The sequence below is a fragment of the Xiphophorus maculatus genome, chromosome 13, assembly GCF_002775205.1.
Source record: "Xiphophorus maculatus strain JP 163 A chromosome 13, X_maculatus-5.0-male, whole genome shotgun sequence".
In the NCBI taxonomy this organism is placed as follows: domain Eukaryota; kingdom Metazoa; phylum Chordata; class Actinopteri; order Cyprinodontiformes; family Poeciliidae; genus Xiphophorus; species Xiphophorus maculatus.
In genome coordinates, this window is record NC_036455.1 from 2,971,775 (window position 1) to 2,993,681 (window position 21,907).

Here is a 21,907-nt window from a genome sequence, read left to right on the forward strand (position 1 = left end):
TAAGTGTCCACCTAATTTTGCCCGTTCAAATTTGTATAATTTTTTGCAGTCAGCTGCCAAACAGAATAATTCATTCAGAGATTACTAAACACTTTTCCTTCTTTTTGCTTTACATTATAGTTTTGTAATGAAGATTATTTGTTTTAGAATAAACTTGTTTTAGTTGATTAGCATTGAAGGAGAAGAGCTGAAAGGCAGAGACCTCTAGTGGTGGGTTAGGGGTATAGCAACTCAAAACAAAAAATACTACTTTGCTTGAAAAGAAAAATGCTAACAGCATATTGTTGATTGTACCGCTATTAAAAAGGAGAAAATAAGTACGAAGCTAAATCCAAATCTGCTCTTGTTCGTGTTTATGCAGTAAAGCTAGTGACAACAGGAAGTCAGAAAAGTAAACCCAGATAAGCGATTACTTCAAAAAATTTGAATAAACTTTTTGTTGTTTGATACAAGGCAATAATTTTGTCATAATATAAACAAGTTGCTTGAAATTATAAGCAACCATTACCAAAAATTCCTCTGGTAATTAGTGAGGCACTCACAACATTTCCTTTGGGAAACACTGGTTTTCCGATCCAGGTTTGGAGAGCTAATTACTCTGCATAAATAATATAAACAAAACTATTTCAATCAACCAAAGAAATTAATGTATATATATCTTAACTTATTGTTCACATGATTGATCAAATATATTCATTTATTTGCTTTTAGTGATACGATGGAAATTTAATCTCAAAACTGTTGCTTCATCTTTGCATCAACTCTGCTGTCCTGCTCCACTTTCAGTCTGGTTATAAATTAACCTAATCACAAAGGGATCATTTATTCAGCTCTAATTTGAACCTTTCCTTCACAGAAACCTTCCTGGTGGCATTCCTTCCCAGAAGGACGGGGCTCGTCTTGCTCAAAGGATATCCAATAAAAAATAAAAACATAATCCAGTTGCAGATGGTTAACCCATTGGGTAATAAGGACATTTTCTTACTTATTCCATAACTACTGTTTGCTTTAATAAAATATAAAGCAAAATACAACATTTTGAAACCCAAGTTGAACTTAAAACTGGAATGGAAGCTGAAAATCTGTGACCAGGACAACTGACAATTTAACACATTTGACTTGTGAATATTTCACATATCAATATTTGATCATAATCAATTAAAATCTTTGAGTCTGCTGTCAAATTAAAGGTTTGATTCAAGTAGGAGAAATCACACCCCGTTATTGTTCTGTTATAATTTCTGGGAATAAATTTTTAACCGAGTCACAGCCGTTCTGTGAGGAGGAAGAGATCGTTTGTGTTTGTCCTCATGGCTCTTGAGAATAAGTTATGTTTTAAGTCTACGATTGTAAATAAATGTCACTGAAGAAATTAACTAGAAAAACATTTTTTATTGAATAACAGTTAACACAAATAGAGGTATACTTGCAAATAATTACTTAAATTTACATTATTAACAAAGAGATCTGATAACTCCTTGGACCGACGACGACGGTCACTTGAAGTGAAGAATCTCCTGAGTAGCGAGTCGGATGAGTTGGTTGAAGTCAAAGTGGATGTATTTCCTCCAAAAACGTCGATCTTTGCCATATATCTGAGCCGGATAACAAGGACTGCCTGAAACAAGAGTTGTCTTTAATCGAATAACCACAGCTCAGTTTGTTTATCTTTTTCTTTTTTAAGTCACTCCCGAGTTGATCTTTTCAAAAGTGTTTTAAAAGCATCAACCATGAAATCTTACTAAACAGTTTCTTGCAAAACTGTACTAAAGCTTAAAATCCTTAAACGTCAGTAGTTTATTGTATTTGACATCAAAATCTCAGAGCCTTTGTTTTCCATTATGGGATCCCTCAAGGCTCGCAACTTGGTCCTCTCCTTTTTTAACTCGTTTGATAGATGCCATTCTCAGTATGCAGATGATATGCAAATATATCTGCATATTTATATGCAGAGAATTCAGCCAACCTAGATTTGTCCCATGGATGGGATGCTGCCAGTTAAGGGGTTGAAGGCATATTTATTTATTCAAATAAAAAAATCTGAAAAGCTGAAATTAAACTCTTGTTGACTTGGGGGTTTTGGTACGGTGCTACTGCGAAGAAATAAAACTATACAAAGAAGGATAGACAGGACTTTTGTGGGTGGATTAGCTAAAGCTGGGGTTAAATAATATCAATATAGCTCATAAGCGCTACAGAAAATAATTTTCTGTGTTTATTATGGTTATAAGCTGAGCTTCTACAACGACACAAACATTTCTACGGTGCATCTCTGACGGCCTCTAGTGGTCTAAACGTTCAACTCTCACTAAATTTTATTCAGAATAAGCATAAAACATGTAAAAAAAATATTAAAATTTATGTGGACTTCAGCATTTTACAGCCACACTGGTCAGATTACGGTAGTGGTTTATTCTGCACTGTCATGCTCAGCTGTGTGTGTGTGTGTGTGTATCCTTACCTATACCGTGCAAAATTCTTGCAACAGCTCTCCCTGAAAACTTCTCATCACTTCTGTTGGCAAGAAAACCTCTGATGTCGACTCTGATCTGACTCTCCCAGTCCAACAGCTGCAAAACACACACACACACGGTCGTGTTTTCATCACTTGTGGGGACTTCACATTGACTTTCATTATTTTCTACAGCCTGACCCTTACCATAATCCTATACCTAACCACCCCAGACCTAACTCCTAACCCAAAAACAACAATTCCCCTCTCGGGGACCAAGAAAATGTCCCCACAAGGAGCAATGGTCCCTATAACCCCACACTGTAGACATTAAAGGTTCCCATAAGGATATAAAAACCTGGTACACACACACATGCCTCTAAGCAGGAATATTCCCAGATCGAAGCCACGTTTAATTTCCTGTGAAGATTGTTTAACCTTGTATTTGTCGAGCTCTTCCAGGTCCTCCGGTCGCAGCGAATGATCTCTGTCTCGCCGCTTGTCAAAGTATTCTGAAAGGAGGTTTTTCAGCTGCAAGCTGCGATTCTCATCCAAGTCGTCCAGACAGGAGGTCACAGTTTGGAAAGCAACACTGAAGCAAACAATAACCGGAGAAGTGAAGAACAAAAGCAGGAGAAGACACGAACCAAAACACCATTAGCAGTTCCAGTCATGAACAAATTCACACAGCAAGTGAAACAAATTAAACTTTAACCAGATAATCCTCAAATCTTTAACATAAAAAAAATTTAATCTGATCATAATTGTCAGTGGTGTTCCTCAGGGCTCAGCCTCAGGCCTATTACTGTTTACTATTCATCTTAAACCCATAGGATCCATTTTTAGGGAATATGATCTGGTGCCAGTAAATAATAGATAATAATAATGAGTGCCAAACCTCTTGAAGGCTTTGAAGCAGGCTGTGAGTTGGTAAAGTTGTGTTTTTTCTTGGTCCTGGACTCGATTATAAAGGAATTGACAAACTTTGTCCATCTCCTCGTCGCTCAGGTCGCCATACGATCGGAAATAAAAAGACGGGGAAGAAAATTCAACTAAGACACCGCTTCGTCCACCACCTGAAATGTAAACAAAAAAATACTTCACTTTGCAGAAGGGCAAGAAATTAAGGTAGGAACTGATATTGTGGGTCAACATAGCAGCATTCAGCTTCTATGCACCACAAATCTGGAACAAACTTCCAGAAACCTGCAAAACAGCTGAAACACTGAGTACCTTTTTAATCTAGACTAAAAACTCAGTTCTTTAGAGTTGCTTTTGAAACCTAATCATGAAACAATCACTAATCTGATGTTTTATGACTTTGTAATTTTGTGTTTTTATGATGTAAGGCACTTTGAAATGCCTTGTTGCTGAAAGGTGCTATACACATAACATTTTCTCAATTGATTGATAAACAGCTCTGGAAAATGAAGAGACCACTTAAAATGATCAGTTTCTCTGATTTTACTCTGTATAGGTATACGAGTTAAATGAACATTGCTCTTTTATTCCATGAACTACTGACAACATGTCTGAAAATCCAAGCAAAAATTTTGTATTTATTTGCAGAAAATGAGAAATAACAAAATAACAAAACATATTTAGTGCTTTCAGACCTCAAACAATGCAAAGAAAACACATTTATATTCATTTATAAACAACAATACTAATGTTTTAACTCAGGAAGAGTTTAGAAATCAACATTTGGTGGAATAACCAGGTGTTTTTAATGGGGTTCAGTGCCTCTTAATTTGTTCCAGATCTGTATATTATAATAATAGTATCTTTAGACAAAAAAAAAAGTCATAAATAAAAGCAGCAAACTATCTCAATGTCTTTAGTTTTCAAATGAACCTCTGTCTGTGCTCCACTGCAGCTGTCTCAGTCCCCTCTTCACCAGGGGAAGCTGCCATCCCATCGTGTCCGCCACCTCAACGACATCAAACTCCACCTGATCGAACCGCTCCACGCGCTCGCCCCTCATTCTCTTCCTGGCCAACGCCACGGCAACCGGCGGGCAACTGCAGGTTCATGATTAAAAAGTCGTCAACACAGCATTTTCATGTCACTTCTTCAGTGTGAAGTAGTGACACTGCATCAAAATCTTTACCTTTACACCAGGACTGCACTGACGGAGCACATTTTTATTTACTTTTTTCAGATTCAATATTTTCTGTTTTGTTCTCCAAGTTCTCAGAAAACACCTCAGCGCCTTAAAGTTTTATTATAATACTTTGTGGTACTTTCCAACTCTAAAATTGATGATAAAAACTATTAATATCTTTTTGGATACCTGCATGAATGTGACTGCATGACATGCAATCATAGGCCCACAAATACAAATACTGCTCTTGAAAAACATTCCCATTTGTAACTCACTTCTTTAATATACTAATCACACAAAGTAATGTGATTAAATAAACTGCTTTATTTAATCATATTTTCTGTTTAATTAGTATTTACTGATGCTCTGATCAAACAGCGATGAAAATAGTAAAAATTACAACCCTGACAGTTTTGTTTTTTAAAAAACATTAATTGGAATCATGAGAACGACAAATAATTCTTATAATGATAGGACATTTATCATGATAAATGATACAATAAATGCTAGTCTCTCTAGTCTCTACACCCGTTTCTTACTGAAAACGTCACTGGAAAGATTGTGAAAAACTTAGGAAAACAACATTCACAAGTTAAAAGAAACTCAGTTTGGGCTTTCTCTGCGTTTTCTGAACACAGGTAGATCTGAAAGATCACACAGCCCCAACTAAAGCATCAGTCAAAAACAAAAGGACAGTCATTGCTTACATTTTTGTGATTTTTTGGAGCTGTCTGGGTCCATCGTAGCACCTGACTTTACACACGGACAGAGTCGGATGGAGAAGCTCAACAAACCGCTGTGGATGCAGCTCCAGGTAGCAAAGCAGCGTTTCAACACCTAGAGCACAAAATCACTCGTTCTTTGTTTTTTTTTATAAATAAACATTTACATGCACATGCAACCTGCACCTTTTCTTTTCTCTCAGGATAAAAACCTGAGCTTGTGTCTCCACTGACCTTCCTCTGTGACGTCCAGAGCCTCCACAGTTTCCTGGATGGGAATCACCCTTTCATGGGTGTGACACATTCGCTCCTCCGGCCAATCACAGCTCTCCGTTTTCTGGTCACTCTGCCAATCCGCTCCCTTGTCTTTACCTTCTTTTGACTCGCCCCGCTCCTTTTTTACGCTTCCTTCCTCGCTGTGCTCAGCTGAATCGAGGTCAGGCGCCTAAAAGCAAAACAAATGTTGCATCTAAAAAAGTCTGAATTATAAAATTCAAATTCAAATATACTTTATTGATCGCAAAGGGAAATTAAATGTCGTAACTCATTAATTCTTCAAAGCGTTATTGTAGCTGCAATGTAGAAATGAATAAAATATATTAAAATATTTGAAGTAAAACTGAACTTTTCCAGTCTACCTAGTAGCTGTGCTGCAAATTAACCAGCATTTCCACACAGCCATTGTTTGGAAAATCCAGGGATTGCAATTAAATTAGCATGCTAGCTCACTTTTAAAAGAAAACAGTGAATTTCCCATAAATCACCTCTGAGCCAGTGGATTCTTGCTTTTCATCACAGACATCCATCATCTCCAGCAGATCAGCGTCTCCAACATCCTGCTCACAAAAGCAGATGCATTACTTCATCTGAAGCTTTGACGGCATGTGGACTGAAAACACAAGCAGAGAGAAGGTCACCTTCCAGAGTTCCTGCTGCTTCTGGTGCATCTTCTGACATTTACATGCAGGAAAAACCCTCTGCACCAGTTTCTTGATTATGTAGTAGTCCACAGTGTCTGCGTAGATGTGGCGGCGGAGCTCATGGAGGTCGCCACCCTGAAATCCCCCCACAAGTTATAACTGGAGCATGAATATAAATAATAAACGAAGAGAAACGTGCATTATAAACCTTTTTTGCACCACTGGACATAGCAGCGCTCGAGTGTCACCACGCTGCAACATCTGGGTGCATTTCTGCTTCACACCTGGATCAAAAAGCTGAACTACCTCCTTGGGATTTCAGGCGGGTAATTAACTATTTGATCCAGGTGTTGAAGCAGGGTTGCATCCAAAAGCTGCAGGACAGAGAAATTCAAGGACTGGAGTTATAGACTTTAGTCCAGGAAGTGGATTTGATGCCTTCTAAACCTACAAATTACTATTTGTAAGGTAAACATGATGATTTCTGAGCTTTTTTTCTGCAGATCTACAAACAAAATTTGAATTGTGATGTATATTTTTCTTCAGAGTTGAGACAAAAACAAAAAAGAAGCGACTTCAGTAAATTATTCTCCTTGGCATTTCCATAAATAATTATTATATTTGAATGTTAGAGTTATATGACAGATTTAGTAACAGATAAAGTCTCAGGAAATGAAAAAATTACAAAATGGCAAAATAAAAGTTGCTATTTCATGATTCCTTCTAATTACAGATTTAATTTAAAATTGAATCCAGAAAAGTAAGGATAATGTGGCTTAGAAACAAATTAATTATGATATAAATGTAATTTCACACAAGCAATTCACTTATTATTTGGAGCGTCACTGCTCTAGATGTAGGGATATGAGCGCCATCTTGAGGGGCCATAAACATAACCGACAAAAACGACTGTCTCACAGATATTTTGAATCCAAGTTATTTAAAATTAATTAGCAATGGTTCGAACTTGCTGCGTTTTTGGATGCAATGTTCGATCACACGACCGAAACGGTAAAAAGATGGAAAACGGGCTTTCGTTTCATTGTTTTCCTGCCTGTAAACAACGCGAGGGGGCTAAGCTATCGGAGCCAAGCTATCGGAGCTAACAAAAAGGAGACGGATGGGTATCAGCGGTGAGAAGTCCTGATATTACGTTCTCCAACATCCCAAGATATCTACATGTTTGCTACAGACATGTCCATTCTGGTGAGTGTCTAAATTCGCTTTCTTGGTGTTGTGTAACAATGTTTTGTTATGATTTTGTCCGGGATTACTCATGTTCAGTTACATTGATGTTAAATGTCACTTACGTTACATTTAAGTGGGTCAACCTTGTTTAGGTCGGGCTTATATTTTTTTGTAGCATAGTCCGAGTTTTGTCAGTGGACATCGAGGTTATTTCATTATTGTGAAGTAAACTATTTAAGTTTTCTAGTGTTATAATTTACAGTATTAATACCGATATGTGTTCTGATATGTCCTCTTCAAGGCAAACCGACGTATAAAATGGATCAGCTCAATCCAGACTGAATCTGGGTCACTGAGAGGTAAACGCCACAACATCGGACCGACATGCGCGACAATTAAAGAGGCGATACAGCAAGACCATGGTGGATCAACAAGTTACAGAGACTGTGTTTTCATGATTTACCCAGGTAAATCATGAAAACACAGTGGAGGCTGTAGAAGAGGAGCAAGTTGGAGAGGCTGAGGAGGAAACCCCAGGAGAGGAGCTCAGCAAGGCTGCACACTCTGAAGAGGAACATGAACCGTTTGTGTTGAAATATGTTTACAGTTGGAAGTGGCTGTTTTCTGTTATTTCATAATTTAATGTTCATTCATGAAACATTTGATTCAAGCACTTCAAGTTGCATGTGTGAACTTTTTTTACTTAAAGTTATCATACGATGAGAGGCACAAAAAAAACATCTGTTTAAATATCTAGCAGTTGGGGTGCTGTGGTGGCGCAGGGACAAAGCACAACCCACATATTGAGGCCTTAGTCCTCGTGGCAGTGGTCGCAGGTTCAATTCCTGGCCCGGCGACAATTGCCGCATGTTTTCCCCCTCTCATTACTCTGTTTCCTGTCAAACTACTTTCAAATAAAGGCCACAAGAGCCAACAAAACCTTAATATATATATCTAAGCAGTTTCAGCCATAAGTTGTCAATATCTAAACACTCAAACCATAAGAATATGTCCAAAGTTTAAGTCCTTATGTTTGGACCTTTAAGGCTTTACCTCCGGGTCCAGGAAGAGGTGGCAGTGTGCTGGAAGTCCATCTCTCCCAGCCCTCCCAATTTCCTGAACGTAGCTCTCAAAACTCTGAGAAATCATGTTAAAACAACAAAAATTATAAATAAATGTTAAGAAATATAAAAGGTTCCATAAAGCTTTACATAAGTCGGCTAACTTTCCACCTTTGGCATGTTGTAGTGGACGATTCCACGAACGTCGGATTTGTCCAGCCCCATGCCAAACGCCACAGTGGCCACTACGATCCGGAGTTCCCCACACATGAAGTTGTTCTGGACCCGGCGGCGCTCCGAACCCGACAGGCCGGCATGGTACGCCTCAGCCTGCCATTTCAAGGGTTTACGGATCTTCTTACGAGCTGAAAAAAAATCAGACAAAACAACAACAACAAAAAAGCTGAATATCTGAGACAGTAAGTTTGTTTCTGTACACGATTATTGCTGCTCTTCTAAAATATGTGAAACCTTAACTTGGCCTGAAACGATTAATTGGATTAATCAATTATTGAAATAACTGTTACGCAATTTAGTAATTGATTAATCATTAACTGGAGCATACAGACCCTAAAAAAGGCCATTTGCTAAAAAACAAAGTCTGAGCTAAAGCTTCACAAAGATATAAACAGCTCTGGAAAAAAATAAGAGACCACTTAAAATCATCTGTTTCTCAGGTTGTATTCTTTCCATGTATATGTTTGATTAAAATTAACATTGTTCTTCTATGAACTAATGACAACATGTATCTGAAATTACAAGCAACAATTTAGTATTTATTTGCAGAAATGGTCAAAATAACAAAAAGATGCAGTGCTTTCAGACCTCAAACAATGCAAAGAAAACAAATTAATATTTATTTAGAGGCAACAATACTAATGTTCAGAAATCAGTATTTGGTGGAATAACCAGGAGGTTTTCAATGGGGTTCAGTGCAGTGAACTCTTATTTTCTTTTCCAGAGCTGTACATATGATGTATTTTGCATTTAAGATGAAAAAAACCCTTTGTCTGTAAATATGTTCTACCCAGCACTAATCACCTGATTCAAAATCTGTAATCTGCTAACTAATTATGAATTGGTTAATCCAAAAAACAAAACAGACTGTAGATTAGCTCTACAGGCATTTCTTTAGCTGTGGATGCATCTTTCGCCACAAATGGTATTTATTTTTTCGTTTAAAAAAGGAATCGAATTATTTGGTTTTTTTTATGGTTTTCTTGTTTTCGTGTTAAATTAAAAATTCAGAATGTACCATCGTTATAGTCAACAGTTAGTAGCCTTTGTAGCCATTACCCAGTTCCTTCTTCTTCTGCCCCACTTGGTTGTCCTCTGTCTGGTTGCTGCTGCTTATTTGGGTATTTTCTCTTAACACCACCCCCTGCAGGCAGGTCCGCAGCAGTGCAGCCACTCGGACAGTCTCCTCTCGTCTGGTGCAGTAGACTATGATGGAGTCCAAACAGCCAAAACGATCGCCTTTCAACAGAGAAACCAAAGCCTGAAAAACACAAATGTTCCAGAGTAAAACAACTTCGCGTGTTTTAGATAAAGAGACTGAATTAACGCTTTCTGAGGCAGGTTGGCACCACATCAGACCTGGTCTTTCTCTCCATCTGTGGACACGGACAGGTTGAGGTTCGGGGGCACGGCTGCAGACCGCACAGCTATTCCGTCTTTATCGCTGATGTCCAGATGCTGAGCGATGTCCAGCGCCGTGGACAAAGTGGCCGTAGCCGTGAGTCCCAGCAAACACTTGACTCCGAGGCGTTCCCGAAGCACCTACGGACAAAACATGTTCGTCAAAAAGTTTTAGGTTTTTATGAGGTGCACAACATGATTAGGTAATGAACACTGAACAGATGTGCATTCATTTGAACTTGTTTGACCCATATATTTACAAATATTTAGCAGAAATAAACCAATTTCATAATTTAGCAGCCAGTTTTGTGTTCCGTTTTGGAGTCCCATTGTCATCGGGTAACACAGGGATCATGACCTACCGCTGTCTACCTTGTAAAATAAAAATATCAACTTCCATCAAGCTGTCCATTTTATAAAAGAGTAACATAATTTTAATATAATTTGTTTAAACTAATAGAAAATCATACAACTATTCAAATGAATTTTATTCGATTTCTGCTTTTTGTACGCTGCAAAAAACACAAAATCTTACCAAGTAATTCTGACCTAGTTTGTAGAGAAATGAGACAAAATTAACTCACAAGTAACTTTTCAGCAAGATGTAGGAGCTTGTTTTAAGTCAATAATTCCCTAATATTGATTTTTTTTAAAGTGCTAGTACCACTGGCAGATTATTTCACTTGTAACAAAACATTTTCCCAAGTGGAAACATCTGCCAATGGAACCAGTACTTTTTCATTCATAGTAAGGGATTATTTAGTAAGTTAGTTTTAGATTGAACTCACAGTGTTTTCAGCAGGATAAAAGATCTCATAAACCACCAATTGTGATTTAATTAATATCTGCTTAGTTTGGAAAAAAATTACTCCTCTTTTGACCAGTTAAAGTGCTTTTGTTATGATTTTTAACTAAAACTAACTAAACAAAGTCCAGAGTAATTAGAAATAGCGAACTATTCCTCTACTCAAGCAGCAAACCAGACGGCGACTCCAGCTCTGTTTTATCGATATACCTGCTTCTCTGTACATGTTGGAAACCAAGAGAAAAACTGGTTTAAAAAACATGGCTTTATTATGCTGTAACAACACACCTTACAAAGCCTTAAGTAACAGGGTCTGAAGTTGTGTGACCACTCAGACACGCAGTGAGCCTCGTCTATACAGGCGAAAGCCACCGGAGGGAGCTCCTGAGCAGAGGGCAGACATCCTGGACCTGAACCTCCTCCACCGACCAAAGCCTCTGGAGAGAGAAGCAGCACACACACCTGGCCGGACTTCACCTGGAAAGAAGAACAAAACAGATTACTTTAAAGGGAACATATTATGCTAAATCCACATTTTGAATGTGGATTTATACTTCTGAAAACAGCCCAAGTGCTTGTCAATAAGTTCATCTTTTTATTAAGTGTCTGGAAAATTAGTGGTTTCAAAAACCCCATGACTGTTAAAATCCCTTAACAGTCGCAATGAGAAAGTCACTGAGCCCCAACCCAGTGTGTTACGTCCACGGACAAATTAGCTCGACTCGAACAAGCAGAAGCCATGAATAAACTGACAGAAACAACTTCAGTCGCTCTGTTTATTACTCCCGATCCTCACTTGACGTCCGTCATGGCGCCCCGAATGATTAAGTCATTCATTTTCTACTGCAAACGTTCAATAGAAAATGTATGACACTATCAAACCTAGCATAAAGCTTTAATGATGCAAAGAAAGGTGATCTCTAGCGTGCTGTCTGACTGTGACCATGGTACCTTTTCTATAGCAGCTTCTCTCTGTTTCATCGTCATGTTGGAGTGGATGCAGGCTGCCTTTAGCTTGGTGGGCAACCCCGAAAGCTAAACACACACATACACACACACACACACACAATTTACGGGTTTCTGGTTTAGGTTTCACCAACATAAGATGAAGAGAGTGCTTACCTGATCATCCATTAGAGAAACTAGAGGAGAAATGACCAGAGTGATGCACTTTGACCTCTGTGCGTACAGAAAAGCTGGCAGCTGATAGCAGAGAGATTTACCCATTCCAGTGGACAGCACCACCAGGGTGGAGAGCCCTGAGAATAAAGATGCAAACATGTAGAAGATGCTCACGTAGAGATGGTGAAGTTTATGAGCCGTGACTACCTGCCAGGATCCTCATGATGGCCTTTTCCTGCCCAGGTCTGAATGACTGGTAGCCCAGTTCTCTCAGAGCTGCAAACACTTCAGCAGGAGTGTCTGAACACAACCATTACACAAAGGAAAACAAAATTAAGTTTCAATTAATCATGATGGAACGATTATTGACGTAATCGTCAACTAATTCGGTAATCAATTAATCATTTACTGGAGTATACAGACTAAAAAAAGGTCAAACAGGGAAAGAACAAAACAAACAATATATATTCATTTTGTATTTAAAATTAAAAAAAAAACTTCTTTGTCTGTAAATATGCTCTATGCAAAACTCCTAATAGTTTTAGTTTCACCTGGTTGAAATTCTGTTAAAAAAACTCTATTAAGCCCCTTCAGTGATCCAATTATTAATCAGTTAATCCACAAAAACAAGATCAGTGTTGATGTTAAGTCAAGCAGAAAGGACTGAGCTGTTCATTGATGTTAGAAATATTTTTTCTAACATGCATAGACATTACAAATAATCAAGGATATACTAAATAAAATGTATCTTATTTCATTTCAGGCAATAAAATGTTTATCTTCTTATTTAAAAAGGAAATTTAAATATTTGTTCATTTGTGTCTTTTAGTGTATTGGTAATATTGCATAAAAAAAGATTTAAAAAATCAGCAGAATCAGGCAATTTTTAAATAACTAAAATAATTATTAATGGCAGCTTCTGCTGAATTTGAATACTAATGCATTTCTATTTGTGTGAATGAGTTTTGCAGCGTTTACCCTGGACTTTCCCGTCTTCTGTGAGACAATAAAGCGGATCCATCGGCGGTGGCGGAGCGGGCCGCTCGTAGTCGGGACGAATGACGTTGAGCAGCATCTCATCGGTCCGCCTGCTGTCCGCTCCAGTTTCCTGTTGCCGTTTTTCTGCGTTGACACAGGAAGACGCTGCTGCAACATGTGCAACAATGTTTTCAAAAATGTAACAACAAAAGTCTGAATGAAAACAGAAATCAGATCAGATATCGAATACTGGCCCAAATTTTATATCGGTGCACTTCTATCAGGCCAATAACAAATTTCACTGGACAATAAACTCACCCAGTAATTATTGTGATAAATGATAATATTGTTGTTTTGACACACCAATAAACTTTAACTTTGTAAAGAACACTCAATACTGGAGCTAGAAGGTCTTTTATATATCCAAAATAAAACACAATAACCAAAGCTTATTGACAGGATTAATCCTTACTGACAACAGACAGCAGAAATCCTGCTGTGAAACTATTAATCGTACCCAGAGGCTGAGGCTGCAGCGTTCCCGTTGCCCTGGCAACGTCTTCCAGGGTGGGCAGTTCAAACGGTTCCTCTTCTGCAGGCTGATCCTCAGAAACAGGTGGTGGAGGGGCTAAAAAAAGAAAAGGAAAAATGATGCTGCGCTAACAGTGACTAGAGCTCACAGCTCACATTGACATTAATTACCGCAGACGTAGAAGAAGAGATTTAATTTTGTTTCACTACAGGAGACGAATCATCTACTTCATAGTGAGATAGAAATCAGTCCTGCTGCTTTTAGAACCGGGGCAGTAAAATGAAGTTCCTACAACCTTTCATTAAAAATGAAAGACTTCAGTTTCTCTGACTTTTCTGTTTACATTTAAAACAGAACAGCAAAGATAAATTTATGACAGATAGTTCTACAGTCAGCAGAATGATGAAATATAGAAGGAAGGAAGGAAAAGAGGGAGGAAGGAGGTATGATAAACAAAAAAAGGAAGGAAGGAAGGAAGAAAGAATGAAAGAAAGAAGGAAGGAAGGAGCTATGTCACAAAGAAGGAAGGAAGAACAGATGAAGGAAGGACTGAAAGAAAAACAACAGGAAAGACAAGAAGGAAGCCTGGTAAGAAAGAAAGGAGATAGGGCACAAAGAAGGAAGACCACAACAAAGAGAGGAATGAAGGGATGATAGGGAAGGACAAAAGGACAGAACAAAGGAAGCACACAAGTATGTATAGGAAGAAGGAACAAAGGAAGGATTGCAAAAGAAGTCTGAAAACACGGATATTTATCAAACTAATAATTTCCTTGTCTGTACTTATCCAGACCAGGAAAAAAACTGAAATCCAACTGCAGACTTCTCCATATTTATCTTGTTAAATGTGAGAAATCATCTTTTTTATTAATATTATTTAAAACAAAAACATCAACTAAAGTTACACTTTCTCCTCCTCATCTTCTGGATGAACTGAAGTGTTGATTAAGAACAGAGTTTTATTCCTACTGCAGGATGAATCCTCCTGACCAGACACATGAACAGGCCTGTTCCTCGGTCACCTGGTCCTGTGCAGTCCACAGCCCAGTGTCCGCTTCCTCCACACCTGTAGCAGGTGTCGCTCTGCCGACTCGGCGCCCCTCTGAACCCGCCCCTCCGTCCTCTGCCGAAGAATCCTCCGCCTCCGCCGAACCGCTCACCTTTCAGCTGAAACTTCTGCATGTACAGCTGGAAAACACACAGAATCAGATTGGCTGCCATGTTTGTCTAAAGATAATCTGTCACTTTAATGCAACACTTTGGGAATAAGAGCGTTCAGATCATCAAAATGTGTTTCCCGTGTCATTTTATTTGTCTAGTTTCACATCTAATGAATAATTTCTGTGTTATTTATGATTATTCCCATAAAACACCCAATTATGACACATTTTCTCTTATTTTCCACCAGATTTATTTTTATTTTTGCAAAGTTTAGGATGTAATGCCATCCTTTCAAAGTTCCCAGAACACTTTGTGAAAGAAACCAGCCCACAGCATCACACATCCTCCCTCTGCTAAACCCAACTGGAGTGTTTTACACAAAAAATTAACTTTTATCTGATTTATCAAACACCAAATGTTTACTTTTGTGATTATGGGAGAGAAAGTGGTGGGAGATGTTTTTGCCGTACCTCCTAAACATCCAGTTGGCATGACGATAACAGGTTAGTGGTTGTCATGGGAACTAAACAAAATTTAGGTCCTTCCCAGTACAATTATTGCTCTGACTCTTGACATAGTAAAATTTATATTTAGTGTCAATTTTTTTTCAGCCAATTTAAGATAAATACAATGGTTATGTTCTCTGGTCTTTCCCATTCTGAAGAACTGCTAAGAGAAACGGAGCCTATTTACACTTATTTTTTTATTTAATTGCCCTAAAAACTAATCAGTTTAAAAATTTAAATGTGAAATCCAAAAAAACTAATCACTTCAGCTATACGTTTATTTTAAGGAAATTCTGAAACTTAGAAAATCTGCCACCAGTGATCTTATTAAAACTAAAGAATTATTTGTAATTTAATTTTAGAAAATACTAAACTTAAATGTTATATTTTCTAAATTTGAGCTTCCAACATTTCTACATTTACTGAAGCAAAAGCTTAAATTAGGATGTGTGATGCTGTGGGCCAGTAGTGGATATAATTTACTACTGTTTTTCTGTTTTAAATGTATTTTGTTTGTGGATAACTTTGTTTATTCTTTTAATACACTACAGTACATTCAATAAAGTCAAACTCAAATTATTTTAAAGCTTCACCAGAGGAGCCAGTAAGTCTGGATCTCGCTGTGTCTATTAACCGTGAGTGAAATAAAATACGCACAATAAAAATAAAATCAACAACTAACAGAGGAATCATACCTGTTTGCGCAAACCAACTCCCCTCAACGCGTATCCTTTCACGTGAGATTTCTTCTTCAGGTTTATCTTCACAAAGTTTCCCTCTACGCCTTTTGTTCCTCTGTTAAAATATCAAAAACAATTCAACTAAACTATAAGCAGATCCAAAAGAAAAAGAACGGCAACAAGTTGTTGATATTTTGTTATCATGTTACAAACTTCAAAGTTTTTTAATTTAAAGTATGTATGCGACAGAGAAATACAAAGAGGTGTCTAACTGTGAAGAGGGGGAAAAACAGTTTTTTTAAACTAATGAAAATCTGAAAAGTGTGGTGTGCACGTCTACTCTGCACCCCTTTACTCTGAATCCCCTAAAATAAAATCTCCATACAGAAAACCTTAAAAATGAACGGTTTAAACTGTTTTCTCTTCATTTCAGAAAAAAACATTTTTATCCCTGCTGCCATTCAGGTGCAAAAGACAAAACTTATTTATTTATTTATTCGGACTATGGAACAAAAGTAAACCAGTTTGAACATCAGAGGAAATCATTTTAATAATTAAAAGAAATGAACATAAATTTATATAATAAGAAATTTATATAAAGCACATATTTTGCAGCTAAATAATATGAAATATTTTTTTAAAACATTTTGCCATTCTGTTGCAGATATTCTATGCACAACCACTCATAATTATAAATATTGTTTAGTTTTATAAGAACCACATGGGAGTTGGAGAACCCTGGATTAGACGGACCGGCTCCATCTAATCCAGGGGTGTCAAACTCATTTTGGGTCAAATCAGGATCATGAATGCTCTTAAAGGGCCGGTTGTGCCAGAATGTATTGATAAAATATGTTAAAACTGTTAAAATATCAATAAATTATTAAACTTAAATAATGTTATTATTGATCTCTTCAGGATTTTGTGATTTTTTTTGCAATAAAAATCAAAGTGTTTGTGGTACTAATTTGGAAATATTTATGCTTATTTATGATGGTAAATGCAACTTTTTATTGCTGGCTGCACAGATCATGGATTATAATCTGACACCAATTAAGGCTGAAGCAGCTGTTTAGTACAATTAAAAAAGTTTTTGACAAATTTTGAGAAAAATCTGCACTAAACTCCCCAATTATGTATTAGCGCAAAAAATGCATAGGTTTTGTGTGAATTTCCATAATAATTCTCAAGAAACTGCAGTAACTGATTGATATAATTTGGAAGTAAACAGATAAAAACTGCATTGATTTGATTGATAACTTGATATTTAAGCACATTTAAAGTTTAGTCTATAATCTAGAGGACCACATAAAAAGATATGGCGGGCCGGATTTGGCCCACGGGCCTTGAGTTTGGCATATGTGATCTGACTGAGTTGAGCTGTTTTACAAAGAAGCATCAGGAAATATTTCAGACATGCCACACTTTTCAGATATGACCTTTTCCTCTCACTCCACAGTTGTGTGCCGCTTTCTTTTGGGTTTATCACATAAAACTTCAATAAAATCCAGGGAATTTTATGGCTTTAAGGTGTAAAAACATTAACGGCTAAAGGGGTGTAAATACTTTTGAGACTCCAGGTTTGTTTGTTCACCCACCTGGTTCTGACTGGCTGCCTCTGATAAACCCGATTTGTTCTGAACTCCTCCTGAATTTCTCCTAAAAGGTTCTCCTGGGGCGTCTAGAAAGAGATAAAGACAGATTAAATTAACATTTAATCTTCTCGGCTGGTAAATAAATCAAATAAATACCGTTTTTGCTCCTTTGGTCGTTTCCTCCTCATCCCCGTCTTTTCTTTTGCTTTTCTGCTTCTTCTTTTCTCCTCCATCAGTCGAATCAGGGCTTAAACTCAATCTCTCCTCTTTCTTTTTAGGATTTTTTCGCCTCTTTTTTGCCGTTTCTTCCACGTCGTCTCCGTCTCTCTGCCTCTTTTTCTTCGTCCCTTTTGATTTCAGACCATCTTCACTGTCATCATCTGGTAAACGAGACGACTTTCCTCTTTCTGTTTTCCCAGCTTTCTCCCTTTTGCTTTTTCCAGAATCTTCTTGAGCACAATTTGGATCTGGATCTGCTAACTTTTCTTCTTGTCCCAAATCTACTGACTCTTTTCTTTCACCCTCTAAATCTCCTTCAGCTTTTCCTCCCTTGACTTCCTTCTCCTGTCGTTTTTTCACTTTAACTTCCTGATTTCCTCCTCCGGGAATCTCCTCAGCTTCCATCTCCCCAAACACCTGACATCTCTCCAACCAGTTCCTATCAACGACGCTCAGTCTGTTGGCAACAGAGGCTCGTTTAGCTAAACTCCCTCCTGACCCGACGAGAAAAGGCGGGCTTTGTTTAAAACCAGCCGAAGCGCCGAGATCGACACTCCCAGCTGGACTTCCTGAGTGGGAATTTTCTTCTTTCCCTCCTGCGTCTTCATTTTCCTTTCCTGTGCTTGTGGGAGCAAATTGAGGGGATGGAGGTGATAAAAGAGAGGAGGATCTGTTTGCAAAAGAAGCTTTAGCGATCTGAAACTGGGAATTAGCACCGATTCTATGATCATCATCGACAGAATTGCTGATAGCAGCTTCTACTGGTTCTGGTTCAAATCGCTCTTCAGGCTCCGCTGCATGGGGAGACGGAGAGGTCACTGACCCAAATGGAGGCTTTATCAATCTAGAAGAAACAAACAAACAACAAACACGGGTTAAAGTCAGACAGTCAACATGCAGAGGTGGATGGAGTAGTAGAACATTTACTCAATTAAGGGTAGAACGTCTTCAAAATGTTTTTACTTGAGTTTTCAAGAAATTACTCACGAGTAAAAAAAAAAAACAGTATTTCATAAAAAGAGTGATCAAGTACTGAGTTAAAGTCATTTCATAAAAGAAAAAATTTAATTTATTTCATTTTTCAGATTCTACAACAAAAGGAAACAAGTCTGGCAAAAGAAAAGAACAGCAGAGCAACTTATTTTCATAAATATAAGAAATGAATAAAACATATAAAGCACATAGTTTTCAGCTAAATAAAAGGAAATGATTTTTAGAGACCTTATGCCGTTGACGTCGTTCGGTTGTAGGTTAAGTAAAAGAGTAGTAACTCATAAAGAGTGAGCAAGTCAATAAAATCTGACTTAATAATTATCAAACAGGCAAAGTATAAAAGTTATGTGCAAATTTAAAGGACTGAAATAAAAAAATATTACTAATAAATGCAAAATAACACAGAAGAAAGACTTTTTCAAATCTTTTTTTTACGATTTTATACAAAATTAATACTTACAGCTAATAATGTGTATGTTAGAAAGGGATAATGTACTTCCAGTGAGAATATAAAGTGTTTACTGTATTTTATTAATCAACAAAATAGCCATACAAAGCTGGTGTAAAAACAAGAGGTCTCACTTTGACATAAATCCAAGGTGTGTGCCTGTGTTTCATTCGTTTTTGGCTAAAATATGTTTGTTTCTTCTTCACTGAAGTTACTAGTTTTGAATAAAACATCCAGATTTTTTACTCAAGTAAGAGCAACAACAGTTCACAATAGTATTAGTTAAGAAAAAGTAGAAAGCACAGTGCAGTAAAACAACTCCTAAAAACACATTTTTTCCAAAGAATTACTCAAGTAAATGAAACTGACTGCCAACTTCTGTCAATATGTGATTGTATAGATACAAAATATACAATTAATTTATAGTGGGTAATTTTAGAGTGGTCAATATAGTACCTACAAAAACAAGAGGAAGGGAGGGCAAGAATGTGATAAATGGATGGATGTGAAGGTGAACTAGTGAGGGTTACCTTGGGGAGAGAACCTCCTGGTGTTCATCCTCAGATGAATTTTTAGCAGAACCAATTGATAAGCTGAGTCTGTTGTTCTGTATTGGTGGATCATCTTTTAAGGAATTGAGAGGAACTCGACCGGTACGAAGGGATTTCTTCAGAGAAACTGGTTTCTCCTACAGATACGGGAGAAAAGAACCACAGGAATAATCCATCTTGTATTTTTAGACAACTGAACTTTAGCCTTCATTTTCCGATTCACACCTGACTGAGTGCAGAAAGGTTGTTTTTAAGCTTCAGGCCGTAATACTGCGATGAAGCCAGGAGACTGTGTTTTTCCTGAGACGTCAGCCTTGGAGCAGGTAGCGGCATTGCTTTACGATTGAGATGGGCTCCCCAACAATCTGATTCCTGCTTGAAAACAAAGACAAAAAATTGTTTAATCAAACCAGTTTAGAAATAGTTGGAACTTTGTGTTGGTCTTTCACATTAAACTAAACTAAAACACCTTGTCGTTTGTGTTTGCAACAATATTTAAGCTGTAGAGGTTGGTATGTAGTCACACATTAGCAGTAACATGTTTTCTTCAGCACCTTATTTGTTGGGTTGATCTCTGCTGTGATCTCTCTATGGCCGCTGGATGCATCGTTTACTTTAGCTTGTTTTAAACTCCTGTACTCCTTATACAGCCCTGCAAAGACACGTACTTTATTTCTTGAATGCATCAAGGGGAAAAATGTTTTTATGCTGCAATTAGATGCGTTGCACCCACTCCTGGTCTCCTCTGGGGCCTGGTCAATATCCTCCTAGAAAAACACAGGCGTTACAGTGAAAGAAAACATGCAGTGGATCCTGTTTTTATGCGGATGTGTTGGTTTTAAATCACCTTACTGGGCTTCCTCTGGTGCTGCTGGAGAAAACCCCGTTCCCAGCTTTTCAGCAGCAGTTTCACCTCGTTGTAGCGATCCATTTTTGACTTGATTCAGGACCAGTAAAAGTTATTTAAGTCATTTCATGTTCATTATCATTTCCAGGATTTACGTCAGGCTAAAGCTGGCAACCGGCGCGATGAGATCGGACACTTTCCATCAATTTTAAATCCTAAAGTATTCCGCTAAGCTATTATATTTTCGTGAAATGTCTTTACTGCTTGAAAGACGATCTGTTTTGGTGAAAGCGGAAGCGGCATTTGTTGTTTAGGATTTTCCCGCGCCTGTGTTGCCAGGTCCGTTCCTGAATCCCCCGATCCTATAAAACCCATAACTAGCTAAAAACAAACTAACAAAAAAAAAACCTTCTAGCTGATTAGTTTCGAAATAAAAGCAGCCTTTACTGAAGATATGGGAGCATACATTATGTTTTTGTTGTTTCTTTTTTTAAAACAACGATTATTTTGGAAAATTACTAAACAGCCGTTAAAGATTTTACAACGTGGAAATTTCAAAATAAAGAGACCTTTATTGTGAAGCAAGTACTTCCGGTGCTAAAGGGTTCATCAGAATCATAACCAACATTTTAAATTCTGTCACTAATTAAAAGCATTATAAGACACTCGGCCGATAGTCAAAAATAATTACATTTGATTATTAATGACTGTGACGTAATAGTCAAATAATATAGTAATATAATATCCATCAATCCTGAGAGGAAAACTTTGATTTAAATTAGGATATTTTAAAGAAAATAAGAACCAAATATCTTTCTTTTAAGAAATCCTTTAAACATCAAATTTTTTAAAGGATTTAAAGGAAATTTTACCTTTGTAACAGCTTTTTGCTAAATATATATATATATTTAAGCTATTACCAGTGCCTATTTGTTTTGTGACTCAGATATTGACATTTCGAACATTGCAATGTTTTCTGGAAGGATGTTCAAAACTTGATCTTATATAAGATATGTATTCCACTAAGCTCAGATGTAATAAAAGCTTGTATTCCAAAGTATTAAAACAATGTTAACTGAATCCTTCTGGCTACTTTTTTTTACTCACAAGTGAAATAATTTTATTTAAAGTGCTGAATCATTGCAACATCACAAAATGCTAATCATTATACCAATATATCAATAATTTAGAAAAGGATTTGTGACTTCTGTGTTTTTTTCCCACGTCTTTCTTTATTTATCTTTTCTGCTGAGTTATTGTGTTAAATTGCATTGTTTTTGTTCTGAAGTGTGACTTGTATTGTCTTGAATCTTAAAGGTTTTTATAAAAATGTTGAAAAAAAAGATTTAACATACCTAAATATGGAGGGGAAAAATAATTGGTGA

General features: G+C 37.2%; 1 protein-coding gene across 3 annotated transcripts; it reads right to left on the reverse strand.

Annotated features, from left to right (window-relative positions):
• Positions 1-1,377: 1,377 nt before the first annotated feature.
• On the reverse strand, positions 1,378-20,840 carry recql4 (RecQ like helicase 4). Of its 3 annotated transcripts, none has more exons than XM_023344470.1 (28): positions 20,523-20,840; positions 20,409-20,442; positions 20,230-20,327; positions 19,901-20,047; positions 19,655-19,812; positions 17,621-18,527; positions 17,468-17,550; positions 15,885-15,984; positions 14,545-14,710; positions 13,508-13,618; positions 12,991-13,158; positions 12,220-12,312; positions 12,013-12,149; positions 11,842-11,925; positions 11,179-11,367; positions 10,044-10,226; positions 9,744-9,945; positions 8,619-8,812; positions 8,440-8,523; positions 6,196-6,333; positions 6,043-6,114; positions 5,513-5,723; positions 5,264-5,393; positions 4,307-4,473; positions 3,351-3,528; positions 2,891-3,044; positions 2,462-2,570; positions 1,378-1,618 (listed from the first exon to the last, which is right to left on the reverse strand). In XM_023344470.1, exons 1-28 carry the CDS (start codon positions 20,604-20,606, stop codon positions 1,497-1,499), a joined length of 4,503 nt encoding a protein of 1,500 aa, XP_023200238.1. In that variant the 5' UTR covers positions 20,607-20,840; the 3' UTR covers positions 1,378-1,496. The 3 variants fall into 3 exon arrangements, with proteins under 3 accessions (XP_023200238.1, XP_023200239.1, XP_023200237.1); XM_023344471.1 differs by having other exon boundaries at positions 12,991-13,155; positions 19,901-20,050; XM_023344469.1 differs by having other exon boundaries at positions 19,901-20,050.
• Between the last annotated feature and the right edge of the window lie 1,067 nt (positions 20,841-21,907).